This window comes from Lithobates pipiens, unplaced genomic scaffold (genome assembly GCF_037356315.1).
Source record: "Lithobates pipiens isolate NorthernLeopardFrog02 unplaced genomic scaffold, aLitPip1_a1.2 Scaffold_8, whole genome shotgun sequence".
Taxonomy (NCBI): domain Eukaryota; kingdom Metazoa; phylum Chordata; class Amphibia; order Anura; family Ranidae; genus Lithobates; species Lithobates pipiens.
In genome coordinates, this window is record NW_027507903.1 from 200272362 (window position 1) to 200284563 (window position 12202).

The 12202-nt window shown below is 42.3% G+C and overlaps 1 protein-coding gene across 1 annotated transcript in view; it reads left to right on the plus strand.

Annotated features, from left to right (window-relative positions):
* The window catches only part of LOC143962677 (V-type proton ATPase subunit S1-like), a 130580-nt gene that overhangs the window by 42976 nt on the left and 75402 nt on the right, over window positions 1–12202 (plus strand). The window contains exons 4-6 of the mRNA XM_077472042.1: window positions 1789–1982; window positions 6566–6606; window positions 11911–11996. Coding sequence (XP_077328168.1) covers window positions 1789–1982; window positions 6566–6606; window positions 11911–11996 — 321 coding nt within the window. The remainder of the gene's footprint in view (window positions 1–1788; window positions 1983–6565; window positions 6607–11910; window positions 11997–12202) is intronic.

The window sequence follows — 12202 nt, forward strand, 5'->3', positions numbered from 1 at the left end:
GCGCGGACTGTTCGCCCAACCTTGTCCGCTGAACAGTGTTTGGGCGGACAGTCCGCTCGTGTGTGGGGCTTCAGCGGACAGTTTCAGCGGACAGTTGGCCGAACAAGGTCTTACGGAAATTCCGAAAAACTGTCCGCTGAAACCTTGTTTCAGCGGACTGTTCGCTCGTGTGTAGGCTTGTTCGGCCAACTAAGTCTCGCGCATGCTCAGAAAGGATTTCCACGTCGGAAGGTTGCATTGCAGTGTATAGGACGTCGTATTTTTCGTCCCGTCGTACGTGCCGTTCACGTCATCGCGCACGGTTTCAGCAAACTGTTCGTCCGTCGTGTGTGGCCATGTCCGTCCATGCTAAGTTTGAGCGGACTGTTCGCTCAAACTGTTGGACGGACAAAGTTGGGCCAACAGTCCGCACGTGTGTACGCGGCCTCACTCCCATAAGTTTTGTCTCACGGCCAGAGACTACCTTTCTAACCTTTTTCTCAGACTGGGTGGTATACCCATGCTTGACTCAAATCCTAAAGTTATGTCAGTCTTCCACGAAAAACCAAGAGATTGTCCTTCTTACTTTCAAGGCTCCAGAAGCTACTGAGGCTTGACCCCTAGATGTGGGGGAAACACTAAAGAAGTATCTTCAAACTATGTCTTCTTTTAGATGATCAGATCATCTGTTCATCCTTTTCTCTGGTAAAAACAAGGGAAAATGTGCCTCGTCCAGAACGATTGCATCCTAGATCGTCCAGGCCATCCAACAGGCCTATAGGGCAAATGGCTTGGCTCCTCCAAAAGCGGTGATGACACACTCCACTAGGGGCGTCTCGACTTCCCGGGTGGCAACGTGACAAGTGGCTCCAGACGTTATCTGCAGGGTGGCCTCCTGGGCCTCTATCAACACCTTCATGATGCATTATTGTGTAGAACCTGCATCCTTATCTGTATTCCTACCCATGTTGTATTGGCTAGTTATTTCCCACACATAGGCTACCATGGAGTCTGTCAGAAAAACTGAAATTTTCCTGTCAAATACTTACCGTAATTTTCCTTTACTGATGGACTCCTTGGCAGACAGAGTTCCCACCCACTGGTCAAGAGTTGACTAGTTACAGAACACAGTCTCTGGCCATGAGCTGGAATTTATGGGAGTGGGGTTCTATAGCAGTGGAGAAGAGACGGGGTAAACCCACATGTAGACTGCCATGGAGTTCATCAGGAAAGGAAAATAACATGTAACATGTAAGTATTTGAGAGGAAATTTTCAGTTTTTTGTTGTCGTGTCCTGCAACATTTTGCGGTCTTAAAATTTGTAAACATAAATGGACACAATGGTTTAATTGTAGATTTCAATCCCCAAAAACTGGGACTTATAGGAGGTGTGATCCTTCTATTATACTAAATATAGTGGCCGTTTAAAATTACAGTATTTTACTTATCTATGCAATAAAAAGTGCCTATTCTTAACCACAGACAGAAAGATTTCTCTATAGCCTTATTAAATGTTTTTGTATTTGTTATTTAAAGGAGGAACACCAGCATAGATCATATGAGTTTATTAGTGTTGTTTAAATGGCTAAATTATAGCATTCTATAGTCACTTTTAATACAAATTAATAATCCACAAACATCAGTTTGTTTACTTGCTATTCATCACTTACAACCCTTGATCTTGACTCATTTGACAGGTGACCTTTACATGAAATAATTTGCTATACCTAATTCTGCTACTACTGAATGATCACTTAATACATTTGTCATGTTTAATATAAATCCTTCATGTATTACTATTTATCACAGGACATTATAGATTCTTCACCATCCTCCCTAGTTCTTCCTGCTGTTGACTGGAAGACAATTCATAATCTGCATGGATACCTTAAAAGCCAAGCTGACTGGAATCTGATCAGTGTAGACAATTTAAATGAGCCTTTATTACATCTGGATTACACTAAACCAAACTTAATTACAATAAATCTACAGTCAATACCAAGGTACAGTACATGCTAATTTAATGATAATTGTGTTTGCTCCTGGAGCTGAAATGCTTTCGTAAAATGCTATTTTTCTACATTTCCCTTGCATATGATTAGGTATTCAAAGTGATCACGTGTTCATCTTGTTTGCTATCATTTACCTTGCAAAGTGAACATATACTTTGCTAAATGAACACAGTGTAGGCATTTGATTGCTTGGTATTCAGCAAGCCAAACACACTAAATACAAATTAGACGATATTGCTAACAAAGGGCCTGCAGTGGATTGCAAGTAAAGCTGGACATACACGACCATACATTCCTTCATCCACACATTTGCTGTGGATGGGGAACCCCCCCCCCCCACTGCGCTATTGTATTCTGAAGGTGGGGAGACTCCCCCCACTGTCAGCAAACACATATCAGCACTGCAGCATATTGCCTGCAGCGCTGATCAGGTGGCTTTTACCTGTCAGGACGGTTGCACAGAAGTCAATTAATAGACTGCAATGGCCACACATGGTTTGAAATTCGGCCTCTCCCTGCTGAACGGGCCACATTTCGTTCCATCTTTGGCAGCCTTTTCTGTAAAATAGATACTATATTTAAATTTGGCTACATGTGCTTTAGAACAAATATATCATAGATTAAATATATCATTATTAGCAATTGGAAATTGGTTTATCTACACCAAATGGACGTAACTTTCAGTATCAATACAGCCTGTTCACCCAGGCAAAGTGAATGTTAGTGATTAATGTGATCCCAATTATTGCTTAAATATCTATTCATTTGTAAGGAGATTTTTTAAAAGAGATATACAGTATCTCACAAAAGTGAGTACATCCTTCCCCTTTTTTTGTAAATATTTCATTATATCTTTTCATGTGAAAACACTGAAGAAATCGCACTTTGCTACAATGTAAAGTAGTAAGTGTACAGCTTGTATAACAATGTCAATTTTCTGTCCCCTCAAAATAACTCAACAGGCAGCCATTAATGTCTAAACTGCTGGCAACAAAAGTGAGTACATTTCTAAGTGAATATGTCCAAATTTGGCCCAATTAGCCATTTTCCCTCCCCTGTGTCATGTGGCTCATTAGTGTTACAAGGTCTCAGGTGTGAATGGAGAGCAGGTGTGTTAAATTTGGTGTTATTGCTCTCACTCTCTCATACTGGTCACTGGAAGTTCAACATAGCACCTTATGGCAAAGAACTCTGAGAATCCGAGAAAAAGAATTGCTGCTCTACATAAAGATGGCCTAGGCTATAATAGGATTGCCAAGACCCTGAAACTGAGCTGCAGCATGATGGCCAAGACCATATAGCAGTTTAACAGGACAGGTTCCACTCAGAACAGGCCTCACCATGGTCGACCAAAGAAGCTGAGTGCACATGCTCAGCGTCATATCCAGAGGTTTTCTGTGGGAAATAGACGTATGAGTTGCACCAGCATTGCTGCAGAGATTGAAGGGGTGGGGGGATCAGCCTGTCAGTGCTAAGACCATACGCTGCACACTGCATCAAATGGGTCTGCATGGCTGTTGTCCCAGAAGGAATCCTCTTCTAAAGGTGATGCACAAGAAAACAGTTTGCTTAAGACAAGCAGGCTAAGGACATGGATTGCTGGAACCATGTCCTGTGGTCTGATGAGACCAAGATAAACTTATTTGGTTCAGATGGTTTCAAGTGTGTGTGTGGCGGCAACCAGGGGAGGAGTACTTGCCTACAGTCAAGCATGGTGGTGGGAGTGTCATGGTCTGGGACTACAAGAGTGCTGCCAGCACTGGGGAGCTACAGTTCATTGAAGGAACTATGAATGCCAACATGTACTGTGACATACTGAAGCAGAGCTTGATCCCCTCTCTTCAGAGATTGGGCCGCAGGGCAGTATTCCAACATGATAACAACCCCAAACACACCTCAAAGATGACCACTGCCTTGCTAAAGAAGCTGAAGGTAAAGGTGATTGACTGGCCAAGCATGTCGCCAGACCTAAACCCTATTGAGCATCTGTGGGGCATCCTCAAACGGAAGGTGGAGGAGCGCAAGGTTTCTAACATCCACCAGCTCTGTGATGTCATCATGGAGGAGTGAAAGAAGACTTCAGTGGCAACCTGTGAAGCTCTGGTGAACTCCATGCCCAAGAGGGTTAAGGCAATGCTGGAAAATAATGGTAGCCACACAAAATATTGACACTTTAGGTCCAATTTGGACTCACTTTTGTTGCCAGCGTTTTATATATTAATGGCTGTGTTTTGAGTTATTTTGAGGGGACAGCAAATTTACACTGTTATACAAGCTGTACACTCACTACTTTACATTGTAGCAAAGTGTAATTTGTTCAGTGTTGTCACATGAAAAGATATAATAAAATATTTACAAAAATGTGAGGGGTGTACTCACTTTTGTGAGATACTGTATGTTTTTTGTGGAATCATACTTACCTAGGTAGATGCCGCATCGATCCGATGCAGCATATGTCCCCCAGCGCCTCTAACACTGAGAACCAAACAATCAAATATCGACATTCATCTCATGTTGTTTTGATGCTCAGTAAGCTGTAGTTTGGATTCTTCCCTTTCCCTTATATTTGTCATGTTATGTTTTCTTTGTCTGTTACCTGAAAACTTTAATAAAAAATATAATTATAAAAAATAAGACATACAAGTGTAGTATTTTAGCAAAATGTGGTCATCTCATCCCAGTCCATAAAATAGAGTTTTTGGATTCTCCTTGACTTACTCAACTGTATATCTTTAAAAAAAAATGTTGACTGCTTTTTGTCAATAGAAAGCCGCGTACACACGGGCGGACTGTCTGCCCAACTTAGTCCGCCGAAACCCATTTCAGCGGACAGTCCGCTCATGTGTGGGCTTCAGCGGACTTTTTCAGCGTGCAGTCTGGCGGACTAAGTATTTCGGAATGTTGGAAATACTGTCCGTCGGACTCGCATTTCAGCGGACAGTCCGCCCGTGTGTGTGCCAGTCCGCCGTACTTTTGAAATGAGCGGACTTTTCCCGCCCGGAGAAAAGTCCGCTCATTTCGAGCGGGTATCCAGGTAGGCGGGGCCCGCGAAGGAGACGTCGCTGGCCCCGCCGCCTGGTATGGACTTAAAGGGGAACCCCAACGCCGAAAAAAATCGGCGTGGGGGTCCCCCCCAAGTCCACAACAGACCCTTGTCCGAGCACGCTACCCGGCCGGCCAGGAAAGGGGGGCGAGCGAGCGCCCCCCCTCCTGAGCCGTACCAGGCCGCGTGCCCTCAACATGGGGGGTGCCATGTTGGCTGCGCGGCCATTTATATAGGGACAATGGGTCGGTGTCACATGGCTTTATGTCACATGGGTTGGTCACATGGTGACCCCGCCCCCTTACGATGTCATAGTCCCCATGTGACATCAACCCATGTGACCAACCCATGTGACATAAAGCCATGTGACACCGCCCCATTGTCCCTATATAAATGGCCGCGCAGCGCGGCCCTGGCATTCCGGCCGGAGAGATCGTCGAGGCAACATCTCCTGGAGAAGAAGAAGAAGAAGAAGAAGAAGAAGAAGAATGGAAGGCGGCAGCGACGGCGGCGACAGAAGACCGGGCCATCGCCTGTAAAAGAGCTATAAGAAGGCGCGGTGGCCCGGCAGAAGAACCGAAGAGGGGGACAAGACCCCCGAAGTCGGGAGAAGAGGCCGGCGGCGAGGAAGAAAGCCGGACTCCTCCGCTAGCAAAAGAGCTACAAGAAGATAGCGGAGGAGTCCGGCGAGAAGACCCCCGAAGACGGAAGACCCCCGGAGCTGTGCAATAAAATATTTTAACCCTGTGTTGTGTTTTTTTTGTACTTTTTTTCCACAGGTGAATGGGTAGGGGTACATTGTACCCTATACTCATTCACATAGGGTGGGGGGCCGGTATCCGGGGGCCCCCTATTAAAGGGGGCTCCCGGATTCCGATAAGCCCCCCGCCCGCAGACGCCGACAACCAACGGCCAGGGTTGTCGGGAAGAGGCCCTTGTCCTCATCAACATGGGGACAAGGTGCTTTGGGGTGGGGGGGCCGCGCGGCCCCCCCTTCCCCAAGGCACCCCCCATGTTGAGGGCACGCGGCCTGGTATGGCTCAGGTGGGGGGGCGCTCGCTCGCCCCCCTTTCCTGGCTGGCCGGGTAGCGTGCTCGGACAAGGGTCTGTTGTGGACTTGGGGGGGACCCCCACGCCGATTTTTTTCGGCGTTGGGGTTCCCCTTTAAGTCCATACCAGGCGGCGGGGTTAGCGACGTCTCCTTCGCGGGCCCCGCCTACCTGGAGACGCGCTCGAAATGAGCGGACTTTCCTCCGCGTGTGTGGGCGAGTCCGTTCATTTCAAAAGTAGGGCGGATAGTATGGCGGACTTAGTCCGCCGTATTAGTCCGCTCAAAAAGTGCCGTGTGTGGGCAAGTCCGTTCATTCGAAAGTATGACGGACTGTCCGTCGGATTGTCTGACGGACTAAGTTGGCCAGACAGTCCGCCACGTGTGTACACGGCTGTACCTTTATAGTTAAATTGGATAAAAAATACTATTTGTTTTAACTAACACAATTTAATCTTTAATTGTTTTTGTTTACGTCTGCAGATCCAGTCAAATATATGCGGCCTCCGCTTTCTCTGAAAATGGTGAGTTAAAAATACATTTAAATCTGAAAAATTATTCAGATTATTTAAAGGTAGCTTCTGCCTACAGTAGTAATTCATTAAACAATTGGACACTAGTTATATTCTTGTGTTAGATGTTGCATAACTTGCAAATATCTTCATCCTATATCCTATATGCTTGATCCTATATCTCAAGGGGCCTCCATCTCTGCAGGTCTCCCACACTTTTCAGTATGGAATACACAGAAAGCCTTCTCCCACATTACAACACCACAGTTATGATTTTAGCTGAGAATGCAGATGGGAATGTTTAGAAGGTGTTGTCACCAGAGTCACACGAAGAAATAACAAGCTAGCAATTTAACTGCATCCAAAACAATTATAAATCAGTATAAACTGGATTTTTTTTCAACCCGTAAACTGATTATTCCAGCATTGTTCTTTATTTCACGAGATCCTCTATGTCACCAGGGGTAGGGGACGATGCCAAGGTACCCTGTCTATGGAGAGTGTTGTTTGCTTCCTTCATCCTTGGCCATTGCAAGAAGGGATGGATTTTGTGGACCTGGTGGTGGCCACGTGTGGCTAAGTACAGACTTGCAGCAGTGAAGAACACATACAGCAGCAACAGTAATACGGGCCAAAGGTTAAGCCAAGTTATAACAGAGCCTTGAAATCAGGAATAGGGGGCCGAGCTGGAGCAAGGGGTGGGGGTCAAGCTGATTAGAAGCTAGGAGAAGCAGGCAGAATAACCATAGGTAAAGTAAATTCTTAACCAGGAACAACAGGGACAGAAACTGGGACATTTGTCAAAGAATTTTTGTGAGCAAGTGATCCTTTATTAAAACTGTGTCTCAATGCACTGAACACAATTTTTAGTGACCGACAGATGATGGCTTGAACGAACTAGAGGGAGTTGAAATACTGCATTAAAGCAGCCAGTTGATGCTGGTTTAGACCTAAAGCACATGTCTAGCATCAGAAAGACAATTCCACTTAGAAGGAGAATGGGAAGACGTTGACTTTGGGAAACAACAGAGGAGCCACAAGATGCCAGGACCAAATAAGAGATTGGATGGCCAGCACTGGCAAGCACTTGTCCATGGATCATGATAAGAATGTATTGAAAACAAGGCAAAGTGAAACTGACTTTTATGTTCATAGGGGGTATTGAGAGGCACATTGAGTAGCCTGCCCAGGTTCAAGTGAAATAATTAGGTTTGGGTGGACTTATGGTTAATCCAAATCAAAACAGTTTTTTCAGTATTCAGTAAATGTCAGGAGGTTGAATCACTCTTGCCATTATTGCCATTTTAGGTCGCTTGGATCTAAGACAGCAGATCACCATGTCTGAGTGTCTAGATCTACAAATCTTCTATAGCCATTGTGAGAGTTCTCACACTACCTGTTGGAGTTTACATTTATTTTACATAAGATAGATTCTCTATGAATTGGGAGTGAGACTCCATGGGGATAAAGGGCAGAACCGGAAACTTCAGTAAAGATAAATTATTGTTGAAGTCCCTGAAAGAAACCAGTAACATATTCAGCTGGCAAATATCCAAAAGTTAAATATCAGTTTTGAGGGGACTAACCCCACATTTCACTTTCCAATGGTAACGTTTGAGACCATGGAGCTGGAAGCTGTAAAGAACCGACTTTACATTTACTTATACATTTACACATTAAATGACTTAACACATATTTTTTTTAATTTTATTTCTTGTTATATAAAACTTGTTGCTTTCAGTACACCAAATAATTAGTATGTCTGTGTAAAACAATTATTTTCCATCCCTGAAATGTTGTACTTTTCAGTAGATGAACTGAGAAATGAACTATTGTCAGCCATAACTGTGTACAAATGACAGTATGTTAGCACGGAGGTTGTTCTTTGCTAAACTGTAAAGATTGGTGACATTCTTGGTAGCTATAGCTACAGTTGTTGCCTTTTTCTGTAGAATGCTAAATAATATATCTTTGTCTCTAAGGGCCTCAGAATGCTTTAAAAGGCCACATATGTTTGGCTTGTAACATACTTCACGTTATTTTTAAATAGTGTTATCAAGAAGAGGACATAAATTAGCTAATAGTCCATTGAAATATCTTTGTAACTAGACACAGTTCAACAGCATTCATTATAAACACTGATACTTGACAGTGGCCTAAATATCATCTAACATTAATGATAGTAATATGTCTTGTTATAACACCACAGTGGGAAATAAATAATAAATGTTACTATACATACATAGATTAGGTAGCTGTATTTAATAATTATATGTTCAGGCTCTTATTCCTGTAGAATGGCATAGTAATTGCACTGTTTTTTTTCTCTGATTGTAAGTCAGACAAGGGCCTACCAATACAAGGCTGAGCATTACAAGCACTGACCTCTTAGGAGACAATAATGAGCTCCTCTGGCATTTGTTTTGCCTCTGTATTTGAAATACCATCATAATAATTTTTCAAATCAAACATAAAAAAAAATGTAGGAGTAACATTGTTTGTAGGGTAAGACAAAGTTAATGTTCAATTTTTTCACTTAGTGTTCACTGAGCATAGTAAATGGGGTGTAGCTGTGTTCACTTTGGATCATGTGCAAGAGATAAAAACAATACAGGTCTTTTCCTTGAACACGATTGGAACATTAAAGTTACCGCAGCTTACCCTTATTTACAAAATGCGGTCTATTGTTAGTATGGAAGATGAACACTCATTTGATGATGAACAGTCTCTGGTTTCACTCATAATATTTAGATCACAACCAACCAAAACACTGAAGACCCATTCAAACCACTATGCTGTGGTAGGTTGCCCCAAAACACCTTCCCAATGCACCTGCTTTGAACTGCATGGCAATGCTCGGTAGTGCAATACCATGAATTACAAATGCTGCCGGTGTTCTATCAAGAAGTGCCTCCCATTGAAAAATATGACAGGAGGTACTTCTCAAGAGAACACTGAAACCATTTTCGGTCAAGTTGTGGTGTGTTAGGCAGCCCACTCAAATTAATTGACTGCTTAAGTGCAATGCCTATTAACACACAACATAATGCCTTGAAAGTGAGACTTATGCCGCGAGCACATGACTGGAATTTCCGGAAGACTAGGCCCGAAGGGATTAGTCCGTCGGACAATCCGATTGTGTGTGGGCTAGTCCGATCGTTTTTCCAAAATAAAAAATAAGATGGACTTAAACATAGAACATGTTTCAAATCTATCCAAAGGACTAAAATTGTAAAAACCATTAGTCTGTGTGCTGGTCCGACAGACCAAATACGATACAAGGGAAGCTATTGGCTACTGGCTATTGAACTTCCTTGTTTAGTCCCATTTACGTCATCACATTCAAAATGAAAGGACTTTCAAACAGACTTTTTACATTAATATTACACAAATAGTAAATCCAAGATGCAGTTTTTTTAATTATTATTTAATTTATTAAGGGAAAAAATCTGTTCAAACCTGTTCAAACCTGCCTTGCCCTATGTGAAAAAGTAATTCCCCCTTCCCATGCTGAATCATGACTGAACTTTGATTAACCACAATATTTTGGAAAGCTGAGTTAAATTTCACTTGCCATGACAGGGCCTGATTACTGCCAGACCTGTTAAATCAAGAAATCACATAAATAGAAGTTGTCTGACAAAGTGAAGCATGCTAACAAATTAGAAACAAAATAATGTAAATATATCGGTCTAGAAAGGCTTTGGAACTCCTGTGAACCATGGAGAGAGCCATTATCCACAAATGGAGATAACTTGGAACAGTGGTGAACCTTTCCAGGAGTGGCCAGCCTACAAAATGACTCCAAGAGCATGACAATGACTCATCCAGGAAGTCATAAAAGAACCCAGAACAACATCTAAAGAGCTGCAGGCCTCACTTGCCTCAGGTAAGATCAGTGTTCATGATTCAACAATAAGGAAGAGACTGGGCAAAAATGGCATCCATGGGAGAGTTCCAAGGCCAAAACAACTACTGACCAAAAAGAACACAAAGGCTCATCTCACATTTACCAAAAAACATCTTCATTATCACCAAGACTTTTAGGCAAATATTCTGTGGACTGATGAGACAAAAATTAAACTTTTTGGAAGGTGTGCGTCCCGTTACATCTGGCATAAAATGAATGCAGTATTTCATAACAAGAACATCATACAGTCAGACATGGTGCAGGTAGCGTGATGGTCTGGGGCTGCTTTGCAGCCTGGATGACTTACCATAATTGATGGAACCATGAATTCTGAGCTCTACCAGAAAATCCTAAACGAGAATGTCTGGCCATCAGTTTGTGACCTCAAGTCCAAGTTCACTTGGGTTATGCAGCAGGACAATGATCCAAAACACAACAGCAAGTCCACCTCCAAATGGTTCAAAAAAAGCAAAATTTAGGTTTTGCAGTGGCCTAGTCAAAGCCTGGACTTAAATCCAATTGAGATGCTGTATCATGAACCTACGCAGGCTGTTCATGCTGAAAAACCCTCCACTGTAACTGAATTAAAACAATTCTGCAATGAAGAGTGGGACAAAATTGCTCCACAGCAATGTGAAACTAATTTCTAGTTATCGTAAATGCTTGATTGCAGTTGTTGCCGCCAAGGGTGGCACAACCGCTTATTAGGTTTGGGGGCAATTCCTTTTTTATATAAAACCAGGCAAGTTTAGACAGCTTTTTAGCCTTAATAAATGAAACCATCATTTAAAAATTGCATTTTGTATTTACTCGGGTTATCTTTGTGTAATAATAGCATTTGTTTGATGATCTGAGTCATTTAAGTGCAAAAAAAAAACTCTGAAAGGGGGCAAATATTTTTTCACACAACTGTATATAAACCTGTTTTATTGAAATTCAAAACATTTCAACTTGGATCCCCAGTGTATAGTTACATTTCATGTAGGTTACCTAATTGACATTATTTTCATAACCAGCTTTTTATATAAGATGTTTAAATGGCATTCGTGGATATCTTAGCAGACATTTTGGAAGAATACTAGGAGTGAAGGTATTAAGCCTGAATTTGCTTAGTAACTGCAGCAATGTTTTCTGTCCTTCAGCTGGCTTCCTATGTGATAATCCCACATTTTCCTCCAGTGAAAATTTACACAGATAAATAGGCTGTGCCAAAATTAGGCATAAAAATCAACATCTCTGTACAGACACGGAACCATTTACATGTTACGTGATTGTAATTGTTTTTTAGTTAGTCTTTCACATATTGTATAGAATGTATTTTTGTATTGGGCAATAGTACTCCTTTAATTATACCGCCATAGTATATATTTTATCTGACTACAATTACATTTTTCTTTAATTTACAGATAAACACATCAAAAAGGTCACAAAAATTCTGCAAGACAGTGGAGTCAATTTCACTGCAATTTACACTGCGCTGAAAACGTCCAAAGTAAGTAACACACAACTGTATGTGTGGCAATGGAATAGCAGTTACACTGCCAATATATTATTTCCTTTGGGCCCAATGCTAAATTGTCAAAGCTTTTCCACCTCATAGGCCTCGAAGCTATAACCCGGTTGATGAAAGGTAGGCAGTTGAGGTCAAAATATGGGTTTAAATTATGAAAGCATGGTTAAAAAAATGCCTGAGCTTCT